Source organism: Diabrotica virgifera, chromosome 3 (assembly GCF_917563875.1).
Source record: "Diabrotica virgifera virgifera chromosome 3, PGI_DIABVI_V3a".
Taxonomy (NCBI): domain Eukaryota; kingdom Metazoa; phylum Arthropoda; class Insecta; order Coleoptera; family Chrysomelidae; genus Diabrotica; species Diabrotica virgifera.
This window is the reverse complement of record NC_065445.1, coordinates 151,605,280-151,626,556: the sequence shown is the minus strand read 5'-3', so window position 1 is coordinate 151,626,556 and position 21,277 is coordinate 151,605,280. Positions and strand designations below refer to the sequence as shown.

At 33.7% G+C, this 21,277-nt stretch overlaps 1 protein-coding gene across 1 annotated transcript in view; it reads left to right on the top strand.

Moving 5' to 3' along the window:
• LOC126882125 (uncharacterized) overlaps positions 1-21,027 on the top strand; it is a 994,490-nt gene extending 973,463 nt beyond the window's left edge. Inside the window, exons 6-8 of the mRNA XM_050646970.1 lie at positions 2,576-2,837; positions 4,370-4,726; positions 17,394-21,027. Coding sequence (XP_050502927.1) covers positions 2,576-2,837; positions 4,370-4,726; positions 17,394-18,583 — 1,809 coding nt within the window. The 3' untranslated portion in view covers positions 18,584-21,027. The remainder of the gene's footprint in view (positions 1-2,575; positions 2,838-4,369; positions 4,727-17,393) is intronic.
• The last annotated feature ends 250 nt before the right edge of the window (positions 21,028-21,277 follow it).

Here is a 21,277-nt window from a genome sequence, read left to right as displayed (position 1 = left end):
TTCCATTTAAAAAAATTCAGAAAATCCTCATTCCGAGTTTCGACCAACCCTGTATACTAAAATTTAACATTTAGCAATACTAATAATTTTTAATAATAGTAGACTATATTAAAAATCATTTTAACATAAATAGAGTTTTTGATATCCAACTACTACAATTCTACAGGGTGTGAAAGTTGCTACGAAATTAATAAAAAAAACGTAATTAGCTTTTAAACTACCCTGTATAACATTACAAAACCGCATATTTTAAGAAAGAAGACATCGAGTAGAATCTAAAAATGTAAAAATATACAGGGTATCCCATTTAAAAAAACGAAGTTTTAAGCAACTTCCGGTATAACCGGAAGTAACAAATTGATGAAAATATTTTCATTAAATAGATCACCCTTCAAGACCCCTTCATTCCAATTTTAATGATTCTGTTGCCTTTGGTTCTCTAAATATTTCTAATAGGCCAGTTATCTGCCTCACCCTATATACATATAAACTATAATTATGTACAGGTACCTATCTATTTTCTGCCTTTCGCCTTTCTATAACTACAGACCTTTTTTGTTTTCAAGCTACTTTTTATTGTCTATTCACCGTTGGTTGTATGTGAGTAATTGTATAATGTTTATAATGCAAAATTGCAATATTTGTAATCGATTTACCTAATATATTTAATAATATTTGAAACATTGAAACACTGTGTATTGTTTGTGTATATTTTCGTGTAATGTGTTCTTTCTCTATAAATTGTATTTAAATATATCTATGTATTTGCTGGTCGCTCGCCGTTAAAGTACAGAGCTTCTTTGTTTACGTTAATTTTCTATGTCCATTTACCCTTGGCTTGAAAAAACTGAATCTGTTTTAAAACAACGAGTCTCAACAATTCAAATCTATTTTACGACTTTGGTTTATTAGAGTTTATTAGGTTTATTATTATTATCTATATTTGGGTTTTATACGCAGAACTTATTAGTTTCTAAGATTTTATTATGCAATTTGCAATTTATTTAAATTTTGCAGTATACAGGGTGTTTCATTAATAATTGGAAATAATTTAACTGTAGATTCCTGTGCTCAAAATATTACGATTAAACCCAAAAACAAAAAATGAAAACTGGTACGTTTATTCCAGAGATGAATCGATTTCATCAATTGCGAATTTCTAGTACCGATCATATGCGTCGATTTTGGGTAGGTCAACGAATATTTTATCGCATTATTTTTTGTGTGTTTAATTTTGAAACATTTTTGACACTAGATTATTAAATTATGAGGTATTCTGGTACTAAAAGTTACTCTTGCTTTAGGTCGGTAAAATACACCATTGTGTTTGAAAATTTTTTCAAATTTTGTTCAAATTCAAAAAATTAAACATTTTCAAATCGATTTTTCTAGAAGACAGTGTATCCTACCGACTTAAAGTTAGAGTAACTTTTAGTACTGGAATACTTCACGATTTAACAATCCAGTGTCAAAAATGCTTAAAAGTCAAAGACAAAAAAGTTATGCGATAAAATAACCGTTGCCCTACCCAAAGAGGACGCATATGACCGGTACAAGAAATTCACAATTTATGAAATCGATTTATATCTGGAAGATAAATAGACGTACCAGTTTTCGTTTTTCTAAATAGAAGTGTTCTAGTAGAGGTATGTATTTAAAAAAAAACTGATTAAAAGTCACCATCTTCAAAGAACTCCAGCTTGCATAGGAAGGGTTTTTTTGTAGGTGATTTGGGTTAATCCTTAATATTTTGAGCCCAGGAATCTACAGTTAAAATATTTCCAATTATTAATGAAACACCCCATATTGTTTTGTTTTATTTCATTTTCTTTTATTTTGTAATAATATTGACGATTTTTGCAATTTCAGTAAACTGTATATTTGTTATTGTTTTTTTCCTAATCTTTGTAAGCTTTGTCCATAAAATTGTAAAACTTTCAGTGACAATAAAGCATACTTATTTCTATTCTATTCTATACAGGCGTTTTTGCTTCTTTTGTTGAAAATTTTTTTAGCACTATGCCATATCATCGGTGGAAAAGGGCCCCGCGACAAATTTTGATATGGGACCCCTGTTGGGCTAGCTACGCCACTGGTGTCTTCATATGTAGTCTGCCTTATTTCCATATATATTGTTTTTTTTTTCTCGTTAATGTTCAGTCCATACTGCTTAGCCTTCGCCTCAGAGTTTGAAAATCCTTATCAGTTCCCTTTCAGTTCTTGCCATTAATACTAACTCGTTCGCAAAGGCCAGATCCTGACTTCTGTTGTCATAGATCATACCTTTCGTTCATATTCCACTCTCTCACAATATTGCCTCCAACAAGAAATTGAAGAGTTCTGTGGATATCGAATCTCCCTACTTTAATCCCCTTACATCTTCAAGTTTCCCTGTTATACTTTTATCCTTACTCTATTGTCGGTCTTCATTAAGGTCATTTTTACTAGTCTGATTATCTTGTCCGGAGTTGCAAAGTTCCGGAGTTCAGGGCCTGGTATAGACGTCTTCTTATCACAGAATTATAAGCTTGTTTGAAATTTTAAAAATATTAATATGTAATAAATTTTATTTTAGGATAGAGAAGAAATTCTTAAACAACTTACATGCGCAATTTTCAACGAAGATTTCGATGACAAATCTACCAAATTTCTACTTACCACGCCCACTATTTCCTATACACAAAGTGATACTAAAACTACCAAAATTTGGACCTCCAATACCATAGACGTAGATTACGGAATGCCAACGAGACACCGAAGAGAAACTGAAGACACGTTAAGTGCTTCGTCTACAGAAAGTACCGGAAAGATCACACCTACTTTAGAAATATCAACAGGTAAATATATATGTATAATAGTACACTGCCGAGTAAAAACATAGGTCACTCCATGAATTATACACGTTTGATGTCTCGAATTTGTTAAACCTGTTGTCCGATTTGAGTGAGTTTTTTAGTATGTTATAGTCTTATTATTTAAGAATCTCAATGTAATAATATTGTTGCTAGACAGGTAAATGTCATTTGAAACTATTATGCATGAAGGTGTTAACTCATTTTCTTCAAAATGGACAAAATTGGTATGCATGAAAGTGTTAACTCATTTTCTTGCAAAGATGTGGCTAGAGACCCTAAAATCCAATGTTAAAAACACGTCAAGTCAAGTTTTGTCTAAAGCAGTCCGAGCAAGAAGGTGTTAACTCTTCATCATCATCAATGGCGCTACAACTCTTCGTGAGTCTTTGCCGCGTTTACTATTGCCTTCCATGTTTGTCGGTCCTGTGCCACTAATTCCCATTGTCGCACTCCCATTTTCTCTAGATCTTCTTTGACTGCAACTTTCCACCTTTTTCTAGGCCGCCTAACAGACCTTCTTCCATCTGGCCTTTCCCAGAACACATTGTTTATAAGGCGATTGTCGTTACTGCGTATCACATGCCCTGCCCATCTGAGTCTATTGGCCTTTATATATCTGACTAGATTTTCTTTTCCGAATAGAGACTCGTTATTGTATCTGCGTCTCAATTCGTTCGTCACGCTGTCTCTGCAAGGGCCATATTATCATTCGAACGATTTTACGTTCCCACACCAGCAATTTATTTATTTCTCTTGTGTTAACTCTTGATATCTCAAAATTGTTAAAAAATGACGTAACACCTTCATGCACTAATAACTTCATTTTATACCGAGTGTAACAATCATACTGTGTTTTTTCCTTCGAAACACTCTGTGGGCTACTATAGCATAGATAAAATATTGAAATTAAAACTCAATTGTAGCCTTAGGCTTTCTTAACATTTTCTTTTTTTATTCATTTGCTTACGTTGGATAATAAAAAAGTTAGGTACTTTAATAACTAGCCATGTTCTTGGCCTAGCCAAGATAGATTTGGAAAATATTACCACGGACACTGTGTTCATTTTTTTTTCAAATCCTGAAAAAACCAATAAATATTTTTGAAAATTTTAAACGCAGAATGAAAGACTAAATTATTACCGAGGGCCGAAGTCCCGTAGAATAAATAAAAAGTTTATTTTGAATGAGATATTTGAAATTAAAAATCACACTAAATTTTCTCTTAGTTTTTTGCCCCTGTAACTTATTAAAATAAAAGAAGTTCTCAGGGACTTTCGGCCCTCGCTAATAACGTAGTCTTTCATTCTGCGTTTAAATGTTTCAAAGATACTTATTAGTTTTCTCAGGATTCGAAAAAATTGAATCCCCATTTGAATAGCATTGCAGGCGAAAATACGTACCCATCCCCTTAAGATCAAATACATAGTTTGCGAGTCTATAAGGTACATACATACAAACATTCATTTTTATTTATATAGATTACTTCGTATTATTTAAAATATTTTTCTTTTTAGTAGCAACAACTTACGACACAGAAGTCACTACTAACGCAGTATCAAATCTAACATCGTCTTTGATTCCCATCGTCCTGAATCGCGCAACACAAAATATTCCCATAACATCTACATCTACTAAAACCAAAGCAGCAATAGCGCCCACCAGTACAATCGGTAGATCCACGTTACTTACTACAACGGACAATGTGACACCCATCATCGAAACTGCTCAAACCTCTACAACAGTTGAAAGCATCGCATCCTCGACTGATGCCAGAGCAATTAAATCTACACCTAATTCAGTAGATAAGGATATTGTTATTGAATACCCAAGTGCCATTAGTCAAGGACAACTTTTTAGCATTATTGAAAATGGTAAGGCAACTAATGTACTCGGGATTTAACTTTAAAGAATCTGATTTCAAAAAACTAAGTTTTCAATCTAATAGCTCATAAAATAACATCCAAAAATATTACTCTACATCCTACCAGATTGAAAACAATGGGAACCTTCTCTGGTAACACCTCCGAGGCTTCTACAATTTGCAAGCCATAACGGATGCTGAGACTAAGGAAGATGAGGGAATTTTACAATTTATAATTCACGTCCCATCTGCTCAGCGCGGTAAAGTTTCAACGAGAATGGTTCCCTTCGTACGCCAATCAGAGTAAACATGTAAATCAAAAATGAATAACCATTTTCAATTTCGTTGCAACACGACACTACAGCCGCATCATTTTTCCAGTTCAATAAGAGAGTGCAGCAAGCACCTCAACCGGTTTCGAAACTTATTAGTCTCTCGTTTCAAAACTTATTAGTCTCTCATCAGGAGGCACATATGCTGCTCTCTCTGACCCAACTAGGACAAACCCCGGCGTGCAGTCACGGATTGCAACGAAAGAAATGGCAGGGACACTGGCGAAGCGTCCATGTAACCACTGTTACCATTGGTAACAGTTAAAAATCTTGCAATAAATATTTAATGACTGTTATGAAATAATTCCATTTATATTTTTTACCACCAGAAATATTTGTTAATAGTAAGTACCTAATTCAGTAAATAGCCAACTAGACGCACGAAAATATTGGCGAGATATGTGAATCCATTGCACGTTATTATATGCTGTTACCAATACTGGCAGTGGTAACGCAGGAGAAACCTCGCTGTCGCTCGGGACTAGCTCGTTTCTGAAAATTTTGAAGGAGCGACGGCTCTGTTAGAGACGGCGCGCGGGCACGCTGTGTATATAAGTATTGTAACCATTTTGAGGATTGGTAACATTAGTTTAGTACCTATTACAGATTACAGTGTGCGTGCATTTAAACATGCAAGAGTGTTGCTACGTATTGCGTAATTGATCAACTACTTGAAAAGTTATTCTCCTTGTATATTTTTTTATATATAATTTTGAAGAAAAAAATGATATTATTGAAAGTGGAAGAATTAAAATATGTATAAACAATAGTTTTCAAAATCTATTCTTTTTCCTACTTGTTCATTTTTTTATGTTAATTTTATGGTAGAATAATATGTTTAGTTTGTTTATTATTTATTGTTATACCTGTTACATATACATAATTACATAAGTACATATAATTTGGGAATAGTGATTTGTTTAATTTTATTCCACAATTTTTTTTAAATATGATATTTTTACATCTGGTTTGGTAACACTTTAGAAAAAGTTACGCGTCGCCACTGGGCAGGGATACCCTAGCGGCAACTGCTAGCAAAAAACTAAGTTTTCAATCTAATAGCACATAAAACAACATCCAAAAATGTTACTCTACATCCTACCAGATTGAAAACAATGGGAACCTTCTCTGGTAACACCTCCGAGGCTTCTACAATTTGCAAGCCATAACGGATGCTGAGACTAAGGAAGATGGGGGAATTTACTCTCTGATTGAAACGTGTTGCAACGAAATTGAAAATGGTTATTCATTTTTGATTTACATGTTTACTCTGATTGGAGTACGAAGGGAACCATTCTCGTTGGAACTTTACCGCGCCGAGCAGATGGGACGTGAATTATAAATTGTAAAATTCTTTATCGTAACATATATCATCTCTTTTTCTTGGTCCCCTCAAGATTATTATTTCTGTCTTGTCTACTGCTAACTTTAAATCGTTTTTCTCTATCCACGCCGCAGTCTTCTCTGTCGCTTTATTTAGGTACTTTATCCGTTATACCCCGACTCGTATCATCTTCCACCAGTAAGACTAGATCGTCCGCGTATGCTATCGCTCTAACTTCTGTTCTCTTGTGAATTTCTAGTACCCCGTTATATAATATATTCCAAAGTAAGGGTCCCAGGACTGACCCCTGGGGTACTCCCGCGGTCATTTGTTTCTTTTTCTTCTTCGATATGCATACGGATCTTTCAGATAGATAGTCCTTAATCATGTTGGACAAATATTCCGGAGCCCCACATTCGCCTATTCGGTTCACTATGAGGTCCCAGTTTGCTGAATTAGAAGCGTTTTTTATGTCCAACAGAACAAGGACCACCCATATTTTCTTGCTTGCCATAGCCGCATCCTTTATCCAGGTAGCGGCATCGACTGTCGATCTACCTTTTCTAAACCCATATTGTTGACTAGATAAAACTCTCTCATCTTCCAACATGCCTTCCAGCCTCTTCTTAACAAATCCTTCATAGAATTTACCAAGGCAGTCCAGAAGGCATATTGGCCGATAAGAAGTTGGTGAATCAGGGGGTTTCCCAGGCTTTAGGAATATAACCAAGTTGGCTTCCTTTAAGTGTCTGGGAAACACATGTTTCTGCAGTAGCTCATTACATATTCTTCTGATCAAACCTGGTTTCTCCGTTGCTATAATCTTTATTGCCTCTGGCTGCCACCAGATCAGGGTCGGCTTCGGGTCGGGTCAGGACCGGGAGCTTTCCCTGTCTTCATTTCCTGACCAGCGGATTTTATTTCCTCTTCCGTGAACTCCTCGACCATGATAGGAAATACCTTAATAAAATTCTGTGGTTCCTTAGTGGGGAAGAGGAGCTCAGCTAATTCCATCCGCTGGTTTCCTTCGAGTCTATGCGGGGCCATTATCTTCAAGGTTTTCATTGTAATCCTGTATGCGTTGACCCAAATGTTTTCTTTAAGTCTTTATATATTTCTTTGAGCTCCAGGTTGCCCTGGCTTCTCGTGTAATTCCTTCGAGCTCTGAGGCATCTCTCCCGTAAACCTTCTATCTCATCCGTCCACCAGTAGGGGGATTTTTTATCATTTTTCTTCTTAATGGTTGTCAACTTTGCTGCATTTTGTAAAGCTCGTCTCAGTTGGTCAAGGTCAGAAATCTCTTCTTCGTTTGTTTTTCTGACCTCCGATAGGTACTTGTTTTTATTGAAGTATGATTCTGTGTGACCTATCTTCCGTTTTAATCCCCCTTTAACCTTTATCTCATATTGTATGTAACGGTGGTAGGTAAATAATTGATCGTCGAGGACGTCCCATCCGTGCACCTTTCTGGATAGCCCTTCGCTTGCGAATGTGACGTCAATATGTGATTGGCTGGCCCCCCTTACGAATGTAGGTTTGTCGTTGTTTAATACTTGGAGGCCAGCCTGGGCTATCCATTCATTCCATAGTTCCCCTTTTTGTCGTTTATAGGGGAACCCCATAATCTGGACTTCGCATTAATGTCCCCGGCGATCAATATTTCTGTTTCGCTTATGGCGGTGCTCATTATTTCATCAACGATGGCCTCGTATCTCACCCCCCCCCCCTGACAATTCTCTGCACTCCCACATCCCTATTTCTAATGAACACCCCCACGTTCTTTCCATTATCTTGAACCCAACCACCCCGACCGCCCGACGTAATCTTTATGTTTAGTTCGGGGACGATGAGCAGATCTATGTCTAGCTTGCAGGCTTTTGCGAGGACAAGGTCGTGCGGTCGGCGCGCCCTGCCCACGTTCACCTGCAAAATCCGTATACCAGGTTGATCCTTGAGGCCCACTTTGGTTCAGTTCCCTGAGGTCGTATCTGCAACAGATTCGCATCTTTCTACTGAATTAAAATTCCTACAAACTAAAATAAATAAATAAATATATATAAATAAAATAAATAAGTTGGTAAAATAGTTAAAGTTTGTATAAATAAAATTATTCAATAAATAAATTATATAAATAGTTAAATAGAATAAATAAAATGAAATAAATAAAATAAATAAATGAAATATATAAACAAAATTTGTATAGATAAAATAATGGGGTGTTTGATTTTCAATACAGTCTATTCTTCGCGAAACTCTGTGAGAGGTGGCTTCCTGTTTCACTGGTGGAGTGAAACCTCTCTCCAAGGGCGGATCCAGAGAGGGGGCCATGGCCCCCTCCGAGAATTAAAAAAAATATAAATTTAAATATTTACCTACAGCTCAAATATTTTTATTAGTTTCAAACACATATACATTATACATAATCTCTATTCGGTAGGGATACACCGGTCACGGATTAATAAAGAAACAAACGAATCGGCAGGTCGATTGTAATATTTTAGGTATACCAGTAACATAAGCGTAGATCTCGGGTGCGTAGAGGGCCAATATCTATTTAATTATTGAATTTTTAGTAATTTTTTGATTAAAATTTAATAAACAGGATAATTTAAGGAAAAATAATAAGATAAATAATAAAATACAATGCACCCTTGTTAGAAATACCTTTCTTAGCAAAAACTTAATACTAACTTAGGAGTAAGATTATGCAAAACACCTGACTAGAACATTTTCCCGAGCAGATGCGAAGAGACTTCCTTGACTAAAAGAACAATTAGGATTTACCCGCAAGTAATATTTTAAATACGAAAAAATATATAGATTAGTGCCGATTCGATATGCGGTCTACCATCCAATATGCGGTCTACCGCAGAGTAACTAATTCGTTATGTGGTCTATCACAGAGTAGTTATTTCGATATGCGGCCACCACTAAATAATGTTAATGCATTCAGTAAATTTTGCAACTACTCGTATATACAGTATGGTGCAAATGAAAGGAATAAATTCTTTATTTCGTAAACCGATGACATTAGGGAAAATCCCGAAACAGGTCGATTTTTGTTTTTAAATTATGATATTTTGAATGAAGTAAAAGACAGACGTACTCTCAATCATTTATTGTAACTTCCGACGACCGGTTTCGCTCTCTAAAGTATGCAGAGCATCTTCAGGTCAACGGTTACAAGTAACTAAATGATTCGGTTACAAGGAGGTACTACCTCAGTATTCATTAACATGATATATCTGCTTAAGTTATGCTAACGGGATATGGTGGAATAGACGGAGAATGTTGCAAAGGTAAACAAGTTTATGGAATTTGGGAATTTTTGAGGGTGAAGAGATAGTTGGTGAAAGACAACCAACAAATCTGTACCGGTTTTAAAGATTTTTATTTCTATTTATTAAAAGATTTTTGTTTTTATTTATATTTATTAAAGACTTCTATTTATTAGTGTATGTGTTAGTGTAAGACTAACAACGTTTGGATCAAAACGGGTCGATATCTAATATGTATGTTAGATGTGGACGTGCAGCTGTAAGCTAAATTGTTAAAGTCAATACTCCTTGATGTTTTAATGAGAGGAGTAGTGGTCGTAAAAAGAATGAAAAATCGGAAAGCTTAAAAATTGTAGCTAAAAGGGTATATTAGCAGTCATATAGTAATAACAGTAATAAATGTGAATTGATAGACAACAATGTAGGTACATGAAATTGAGATATAAATTAAAGGGTGAGAATTAGAGTAGAAAAGAAAAGAAAGGAAGGGATTAAAATTCAGTTGAAAGTAATTGATTGTAAATTGAGACTATGTATTATTGATATAAGCAGTGAAGAAACATTAATAAACTATTGAAACAGATAAAAGAAAGGAATAGTAATAAAATATATTTTGGGGGTATACCTACATTGTGTTTTAAAATCTGTCAATAAACCCATTCAACATATGATATTTTGGCATATATATCATACTAGTGTCGTCATCCATCTGGGGGTGATGACGTAATCGATGATTTTTTTAAATGAGAATAGGGGTCGAGTGCTAGCTCATTTGAAAGGTCATTAAATTCACTATTTAGGCATATAAACATTTACACAATTATTTGTACAGGGCGTGCAAAAAAATTTTTAATGAAATTATTTGACAAAAAAGAAGAATGTATGTAGTTTATTTAATTTAAAATACATTTTACTGTTGCCCAGAAACAGAAAAAATGTTTATTTCAAAAATAAACATTGCTTTTCGATTAAATTCAATGTTCAAGCCAGCTCCCGCCAGCCACCTGTTTCTTAGGAAGTTTGAACATTTAATTTAAGCGAAAAACAATGTTTATTTGTGATATAAACATTTTTTTACTGATTTCTAACAGCAATAAAATGTATTTTAAATTAAATAAATTATATAGATTCTTCTTTTTTTGTCAAATAATTTAAATTAAAAAAAATTTTTGGGCGCCCTGTATAAACAATTATGTAAATGTTTATATTAATAAATAGAGAATTGAATGATCTTCCAAATGAGCTAGCACACGACCCCTATTCTCATTTAAAAAAATCATCGATTACTTCATCACGCCCATATGGATGACGTTACTAGTATGACATTTATGGCAAAATATCATAATTTAAAAATAAAAATCGACCTGTTTCAGGATTTTTCCTTAAAGTCGCCGGTTTACGAAATAACGAATTTATTCCTTTCATTTGCACCATACTGTATAGTATCAAAATAAAGCTCATTTTTTGACCTAGGTATTTTAATTACGGTACTGTCTTGGCATTTTAATTATTCAAGTGAAAGTACTTAATTACCCAAATAGGTGCAAAACCAAATTAGAGAAAGTATGACAAACTAATGCAATTTTAATAGGTAATTTAACTAAATGGGTCGACAAACAAATCAGGAATGCTATAAGAAACTATAAGGACATTTGTTATCTTCCAGTTGAATTTATTCTGTCGAATTGGTAACGCCTTATATTGTTAATTTTGTGAGAATCTGTTCGTGCTCTTTAACCGAAAATGCCAAGACGTGTTTTAGATGTAGATACTCTAATTTGTAACCTACATAAGTACTTTATTGCGGAAAAAAACAATGGTGGTCCTTTAAAATCGGTAACGTCTGTACAACAACGCATGTGCGATGCTTTAGAAATTAGCGAATCAAAATTAAGATCTACAATTAAAAACGAGAATAGTGAAGTGCCGGAAAACGATCACCACCATACTCGCCTGTTATTAAAAACGAACAATATGTTAGAAGGACGAAAATTTCAAATTCGTAATATCATATATCAAATGCGTGCAAATAAGGAACATGTGACTTTAGGTACAATTTTACTTAAGTTAAAAGAGAGGAAATTTGGTGACATCGGCAGAACAAGTTTATGGCAAGTCCTACATAACATAGGATTCAAATTTAAAAAAGAGGATAACAGAAAAGCGCTTTGTGAAAGAAGTTCTGTTGTACACAAGAGAATTGAGTTTCTGAGAAAATAAATATAACATATTTAAAGAAGAAGGGTCAACTTTTGTATATTTAGACGAAACATGGATATTTTCTAAGGGTGCTACCAAGAGAATATGGCAAGATGACAACATAAAATCGATCAAGCATGCTAGTGGAGAAGGGAAGCGACATATAATTCTGCACGCGGGAGGGAAGACAGGCTTTATAGAAGGTGCTGATTTAATATTTTCGTCTACATCAAAAAACAGTGACTATCGTGACAATATGAACACGGAAATGTTTGTGAAATGGTTGCGTGAAAAACTTCTTCCCGGATTAAGTGAGCCCAGCGTAATTATTTTAGACAATGCGCCTTATCATTCAGAAATACTAAACAAAAGTCCAACAAATTCGTGGAATGTAGATAAGATTAAAGAATGGCTAACAAATGAACGCATATCTATTCCACAGCATATATTAAAGTCTGAGTTGTTACGTTTGGCAAAAGAACATGCAAAACCAAAAATCTTTGTGGTGGATCAGGTTACTGAAAGTTACGGGCATCAAGTTTTACGTCTTCCACCATACCACTGCTAGTTTAATCCCATCGAATATATATGGGGAATAGCAAAATAATATTACGACAACCATATTGGGCCTAATGGGTATACAGACGAAGCGGTTTGGGAAACTTGGCGAGAAGCACTTTCAATTGCAACTCCAGAAGTATGGCGGAACTGTATATACAAGTGCGAAAAATTAATTGAGGATTGGTGGATTCGTGAAAATAAAATTAACGAAATAAGCCCAATCATAATAACAATTAACGGTGACGACAGCGATGATGATGACAGCGATGGCGATGATAGTGTGAACAATAACGACTAAATCATTTTAGTAAAAAAAATTGGTACGTATATTGACTTAATAATATTTAGCATTTTACTTAAATATTTGATGTTTACATAATGCCCTGCTGTAGGATTTCCGGATCCTTTTCAAGGCGTGATTTGTTTGAAATCGAAACTATTTGTAGATATTGTAGGTACATACGTAATATTATAATATTGTTTTTAATAATTTTTATTTTCGGGAAAAATACCCCATTATACATATAAACTATAAAATATACATGACTAACATAGAAAACATGCGATCTGATAAAAGAATAAAACAAGCTCAAATTAGTTTACAATGTCATATAAACGCTTTTTACACGCGTCAATTGACTTTAATTTAAAAACATCCAACGTCAATATATCACTTAAATTGATTGTGACTTTATAGAAAACCATTTTAGAGATTAAATTAAAACATCAACAATACAGCAACGTTTAGCCTTCTACCTTTTATAAGTTATAATTTGTTTTATTTTTATTATATTGATATTCATGCAACAATTAATATTAGGTATATTGATTTTTGGCTACGGATAATGAACTGTTATAAAGAATCACGAAATTATGTCGTTTAGGCTTCTGAGGCTATACAAACACCTAAAATTTAAAATTATTTGATTTATATAAGAACCTCCTCAAATAAAAAATTACTGCGCCCATGTGTAAATAGTTAAACTACAGCGGACCAGTAAATTCGTTCATTTCTTTCTTAATCCATGACCGGTGTAAGTCTACCGAATAGACTTTATATGTACAGCTGGTTCCTAAAAAAACTGATACGACTCTTAGTAAGATTTGATTATTTTGAGCAGTGCATGATTGGTTTGACATATTTATTATGACAGACAAATATTAAAATAAACAAAAAAACAGCCATTTTTTGAGGTTGAACAGAATAAATTATTTGACAAATTTTAAGATTTGGCAGTGCCAGTGACAGCATGTAAATAATAAGTATTTATCCTTCAAAATACACTGCTAAATTTTCTACAAAATACGCTTTAAGAGTCGTATCAGTTTTTTTTTTGGAACCAGCTGTACAAAACAAGGGATAAATATGTCTTCTGGACTAAAATTTAACAAAAGCAGTAACGGAAGCTTCATTGAAGAATGAGAGAATGTTTTGTAAATCAAAATGTTGAAAATTTTATAAAGTGCCAATTGTTAGATCGACCTTGGCAGCCATCAAAATGATATCAACTTCCATATTCTGTAAACACAAAGAATATAAAGAAGAAGAATAAGAAAGAAGAATGAAAAATGTGGTCACAATAAAGGGATGACAGTCCAAGGCCTTGTCACGAAACCTTAAACATCTTTCATCTTTCGCCAAACTCATGGGCACAGACGGAGCCATACAAACCCATAAAAAACATCATACCACAAGGAGTGCGTTCAGGTTGATCTGGATTTTAGAATGGAATAGAAATATGTTTTATTGTCACTGAAAATTTTTACAATTTTATGGACAAAGCTTACATACAGTCAAAAGAAAAAAATATCAACAACAAATAACATAAATAACAACTACAATTTACTAAAATTAGATAAATCGTCAATATACAGTAAATATGAAATAAAACCAAATACAAAAACAATTAATTGCAAAATTGATATAAATTGCAAATTGACAGTTTAAGCTACTGCGTATGAAACCCAATTTTCTTAGTTATTCATTAAGAAATTCTTCTATTGAATAATATGGTCTTTTAGATAGATAGGCTTTTGTCATTTTACAGAACTTTGGGAAAGATGTTGCAGATTTAAGTTGTAAAGGGAGATGGTTTTAAAGTTTTTTTGTGGAATATAATATAGATTTCTTTACTAACTCAGTGGATGGGATCGGTAAATAAATATCAAAGATTGAATTTCTGGTGGAGTAAATATGATTGGGCCTTGCTGGAAAGACATGAAAGGGTTTACGAATTAAACAAACCGTTTCTAGAATATATAAAGATGGAAATAAAAAAATAAAAATGTATACCATTTTTATACAGTTGCAATGCGAAGCCAAAACTGTCTTAATTTTTACTTAGATCAGAGAGTGCAGCCAGCACTCTTATCGACGATTTCACCTCTTGTTAGAGGTTCATCAGAGACTGCATAGGCTGCTTTCTCTGGTCCAGATAAAAATTTTCGACATACTAATCCCCCATTGCAACTGACGAGAAGGTAGTAGATGCGTAGCGGCATCTGCTAAATGAAAGACTAAGTTTTTCAACCTAATGAAAATATTTGTAAATTAAATATTTTTAAAAGATTTTTAATTGAAAAACTTATTGGCTCATCTTCCTGGTGACACCTCCAAGGCTTCTACAATATGCAAGCCAAATGGATTTCATTTGGCTTGCATATTGTAGAAGCCTTGGAGGTGTCACCAGGAAGATGAGCCAATAAGTTTTTCAATTAAAAATCTTTTAAAAATATTTAATTTACAAATATTTTCATTAGGTTGAAAAACTTAGTCTTTTAAAGATGGAAATGTTAAAATTCCGTGATTTCTGAAGTAACTTCTGCAATGTGTAGATCTTCTGAGGCCAAACAGATATCTTATTGCTCTTTATTTTTCTACAAAGTTATCGCAATCCGCAAAAGTCAGTCATTAACCAGATATGCTCTCAGAGGTCTAAACAGATACAAAAAAATAGAGAAAGACTACGACCAATATTAGAGTCTATAGTGTTTTTAAGTCGACAAAATATTCCTCCAAGGGGCCATAGTGATGATGACCTTCTGCTTCTGGACGAAGATGCTCGGCATATCAATGAGGGAAATTTCAGGGAATTGTTAAGGATTAAAATCGTATCCGGAGTTGAGACTTTTAAGCAACACCTATCCACACTCCACAGCATCTTCCCGAGCACCATACACATATTGTGGTGAAGAAATATTTGAACAAATAATGAATCAGGTTCAAAGTTCAAATTATTATCTGTCATATTTGACAAAACTACCGATGTATCCCACGTGGAACAGCTTTCTCTAAATTTGAGATACATACACAATAACAACATTCATGAAGATTTAGAAGTTCATTGACGCTTACGAGAACATAAAAATACTTAGTGAAAATCAAGAAAGAGGGGAAGAACAACGCCTGGCAGGAGAAGCTTGGGAAAAATAGTATTAAACTTGTTGAAAGAACTGCACTTGGATCCGAAGAAATGTGTAGGAATCGCTACTGACTTTAATGGTAGTTTAATAACAATAAGTTTTGAATGTCTTTATGCCACTCAAAAGTGTGTGAAAAATGCCTTAAATCTCACCATTTTAGCCATAATTTAAAAAAAATTCTCCCAGTCCCCCGTTACCACCCCTCCAAAAAAACCCATGGCCCCCACCGAAAATCGTCCCTGGATCCGCCCTTGCCTCTCTCCTTTTCACTTTTCAAAAAAGTTTGTTAATAGCAAGCTGAAAATTTGTTAATAGCTTAACGGTGTCTAGTCGGACAAACTTTGATGTACGGGAACACTGGAATAGGGAAAATTTTAATTGTGGAACATGTTGCAGGTTTCGGACGTCAGACTACGAAAACGTCCCATGTATTTTGTCGAACAGAACTTCCAATTGATTTGTCACCCTTTCATTAAACTCTCATGCAAAAATCAGACTACTATTTACCACCAACATAATTCCTGTCATTTGACATATTCTAACGTGTCGGACTTATTAAAATGCCCAACATATTTGTTAGACAAACATTTTTTCATATAGGGTAAGGAAAGATATATTGGTGATAAAAATGAAAAATACTAATAATATAGGAATTTGAAAAATAAGCAAGAAATAAGTTTTGCTTTATTATGTTACTTATTATTTGAAGTAAATGTTTAGAAGAGTTAATTTAACGAAAAATGAATAATAATGATAGTAAATGTGAAATTGACATAGGTACAAACTTATGTCAGGTAAGTTGGTGACACGGTAAGGTATATTGGTGATAGTGGTTAGAAAATTTGGTGAAACAACCGCAATTTAAGGAATTTAACTTACGTTGGCTAAATCATGAATTCACTGCAGCTTTTTTGTTGATAATTAGTTTATTGAATGGTTTTATAAAGTTTTATAAAGAAAACAGCAATTATTCCAATAAATATGTAACCGTCTCTCACATTCAATAAGAAACGGCTCCATTGTCGACTGTCGCACAACGTAACAGTCAAAACAAAACATTGTATTGCGAAATCGTAACATATGTTTGTGCTGCTTACACTCGTAACAACTTACTAAATAGCGCTGTGTCATGAATGTGCTTGCATAGGGAACTGTGTGGTAATCTGATTAAAAATTATCACCAAATTACTTGTATCACCAATATACCTTTCCTTACCCTATTATATAAAGTTTGCTATTGAATAAACTTAAAAACAGCCTGCTAGTTTTCACAATCATAAACTTGTCAGGATGACACGTTCCACAATTAAACTTCCTCTGTTCCAGTGTTCCCATACATCAAAGTTTGTCTGACTAGACACCGTGAAGCTATTAACAAATTTTCAGCTTGCTATTAATAAAATTTTTTTGGTACGCGGGTTCCAGGCCTAATCAAACTCTTGCTCGAATCAATTTTTATACGAGTTTGATTATAAGAGTATTTTTCTGTGTTATTACGTGTTTTGTACTTCTATTCCTTATCATTGTTAAGATATAATTTAATACTTATCTCCTTTGTAGGTACTATGTTTGACATAATTGAGCTGAACGAGACATCTGATTCAAGACCAATCCAAACGCAGGAGGTAATCACTGCCGAAGCAAAAACCTCAAAACCGTCAAACAAACTTCTTCAACTGGATGAAAAAAATAACAAAAATCCTGCTGATCCCAAAACCAAGCCACTATCAAAAAAAGACATTTACAAGAATGCCGATCCTAAAAAGAAAAACGTGCAAAAGAATTCTGATGATAAAATCGGTAAAGTTTTAGAAGCCAAAGAAATAAGCACAGATAGTTCAATCAAAGATTTTCTTCAGAAACGAGAAGAAAAAGAAACTGTTGCACCGATTACTGAGGAAAAGAAAATAGATAAAGCAGCATTGAAACTTATAGATGTAGAAGAAAACAAAGGACCCACTGAAACTCCAAAAGTAACACAAAAGACAGAAGATGTAAAAGAGACTGAAAGTAAAGAAATAGTTGAGAGTAAAGAAGAACTTGACTTAAATAAACAAGTAGAAATTTTACCAATAAAACAAATAACTGACGAAATAACTGTTCAAAAACATGAAAAGGATATAGAAATGAACTTATCAAAAGAAGAAAACAAAGAAGTTGAACTAAAAGAAAAATATAATAACAATAATAAAGAAAGTATGGAAGAAATGGACTTGAACAAAGAAATTGAAATATTTCCAGTAATCCATGATAAGTCTCCTCACCTGAACAGAACATTCAGAAAGGAATTACCAATGATGGCTGACGAACCATCTTTCGACGAAACCAAGGAAGTGGGAGATAATAGACTAGAACTAATGGATATTGACGAATTTGGTCCAAGAAGTGATGACACAAACGACACAAAAATTGACCCAAATATCGATCTTTTGAACAAAAATATCACAAAGAATAACGACAGTGAACTTATAAGTCACATAGACAAAGATGTTTTAAAGAAACAACTGTTGCCAAAACCACTACAAGGTCAAATAGAAGATCCAATTGTTAAAGAAGAAAAACTAACCGAGCAAAAATCTATCAAGAAAGAAGAAAAACAACAAGATTTCATTAAAACAGACGCTTCAACAGAGGAAATTTCAGAGAGCGAAGAAAACAGCGACCATCCTAGACCTAACAGACAAAGACAGTTGACAAGGCCCCACGGTAGGCCTTTTTATCCAAACTTCTTTAGCAGGGTCTTAGGATGAACTAATAAGTAGGCGTTTTATATATAAAATATAGTTTGGAGTGACACTCTAGATTTGTTTGTGGTATATTTGTTATATCTTAAGAAATAAGCTGGAGCAAACTTTGATACATTTTACTAAAGGTACATTACATGTCAAATCTACTTACTTACTTTACTCCTCTTGATTCCATTCGGAACATAGGGCCTCCATAGTCCCCCTCCATTCATCTCTGTTTCTAGTCAGGGATGTCACCTCTTTCCATGTTAACCCGTTGTCTTCTAGCTCTCTGGAAATATTTCTTTTCCAGGATGTCATTAGTCTGCCTTGTTTTCTTTTTCCAGTTGATTGGTAATCCAGGGCTTGTTTGGTTATATCATCTTCATTTTTCCTTAATGTGTGTCCAATAAACTTCCATTTGCGTCTATTTATCGTTTTGGCTATCGGCTCTTGATTAGTTTTTCTCCAAAGTTCCTTGTTACTTATCCAATTTGGCCAATATATTTGCAATATTCGTCTAAGGCATCTATTTACAAATGTTTGAACCTTTTGTATAATCGTTTTCTCTATTTTCCAAGTTTCTGCTGCATACAGCAAAATGCTCTTTACATTTGTATTAAATATCCTGATTTTGGTTTTGACTGTTAATTCATTGGACTCCCATATTTTCTTCAGCATATAAAACGCATTCTGGGCTTGGGTTATCCTTCCATTAATATCCTCTTCTATTCCACCGCTAGCGTCAATTATGCTTCCCAGATAGCAAAACTTCTGTACATTGTTTACTTCTTCTCCTTCAATGAATATCCCCATTTCTCTTTCCGTATTTATCTTCGTAAGTTTGGTTTTTCATAAAAACCAAAACCAAAAACCATGTCAAATCACTCAGGCAAAAACTTTTGGATTTCCGATTTTTCTGAAACATGGTGTATAGCTTCTGCTTAACGTAAAAATGAGATATTTAAGGTCAAAAATCTTCTTCTTTTTTCTCAAAATGTTATTTTATGCGATTTTACAGTGATTTGGTGTCTATTTAAACAAATTTGCATTTTCAACAAATTTTATAGTGTAGAAAACGTTAAAATACCGTTTTTACATTTTCCTCCTTTCCCAAAATACATCATAATCGATTTGGCTGAAAATTTGCCCACAGATAGCCAAAACATAGGAATTTAAGTGGTTAGAAGGATTTGAATTATATTACAATACCAAAAAAGTTACATGCAATAATGTCAGACTTAAAAGTATATTAGTCCAGTCGGGATAGCATTTGACCTTGCATGCCGAGCTGCCCAAAATTTTGTTTTTCTAATCTTTAGGGGGGTCAGTAGTAGCCTAAATTTAAAATCGCGAATGAATTCCTCCATTACGTTAGCCGCCATCTTGATTTTAAAGGAGAACCGTTTTTGCTCAATATCTTCCATTTTTTACTTTTCGACAAAAATGGTAGAAAAGTAGACGCCTATATTTTTGACTATGATATTGCATGTAACTTTTTTTGTATTGTAATATAATTAAAATCCTTCTAACCACATAGAGTCCTATGTTTTGGCTATCTGTGAGCAAATTTTCAGCCAAATCGATTATGATGTATTTTGGGAATGGAGGAAAATGTAAAAATTTTAACGTTTTCTACACTATATAATTTGATCAAAAACTTATTTTGAATCAAAAAAACTTGTTATAATGCCATATAATGACATTGTTCAGTCCCTTTTATTAAAATAATGTTTTCCATTGATACTTTACGATAGAAAATGCAAATTTGTTTAAATAAATACCAAATCACTGTAAAATCACTTAAAATAACATTTTGAGAAAAAAAGAGAAGAAGACAATTTGACCTTAAATGTTTTATTTCTACATCCCGCAGATGCTATATACCAATTTTCAGACAAATCAGAGATCCAAAAGTTTTTTTGATCCAAAATTGAGTGATTTGAAATGGAATCACCCTAAAGCATTTACAATTTTGCTAATGGTGTAACTAGTTAAGAGGATCAAGTTAATTTGATAACTTATCTTGTTATCGGTACCATTGTCCCTGAATCATATTTTAGGTATTACTAGCCTTATTATTTAACAGGTTGACTGCAGCCTCTTTTTCCCTGCATTACCAAAAAGTAATATGCATACCACGTGGTACTCAAATGCATACCACATTTGAGTACCATGTATGGTATTCAGTCCAGAAGGTAAGTTGAGGCCACATTTGGTACTCGGTATACCTTACAAAACTGCATGCCTTGTACCTCAGCAGTCACTCGGCTTATATATAGGGTGAGGCAGATAACTGGCCTATTAGAAATATCTCGAGAACTAAAGGCAACAGAATCATGAAAATTTGAATAAAGGGGTTTTGAGCGATGATCTATTAAATGAAAATATTTCCATCTCTTTGCAACTTCCGGTTATACCTTGGTTTTTTTTAAATGGAACACCCTGTATATTTTTACGTTTTTGGATTCTCCTCAATATCTTCTTTCTTAAAATATGAGATTTTGTAATATTATACAGGGTATTTTAAAAGATATTTACGTTTTTCTATTAATTTCGTAGCAACATTCACACTCTGTAGAATTGTAATAGTTTGACATTAAAAACTCTGATTACTTTCAAGTTATTTTTAATATAGTCTATTATTGTTAAGAATCATTAGTATGGCTAATTTTGAAATTTTAGTATACAGGGTTGGTCGAAACTCGGAATGAATAT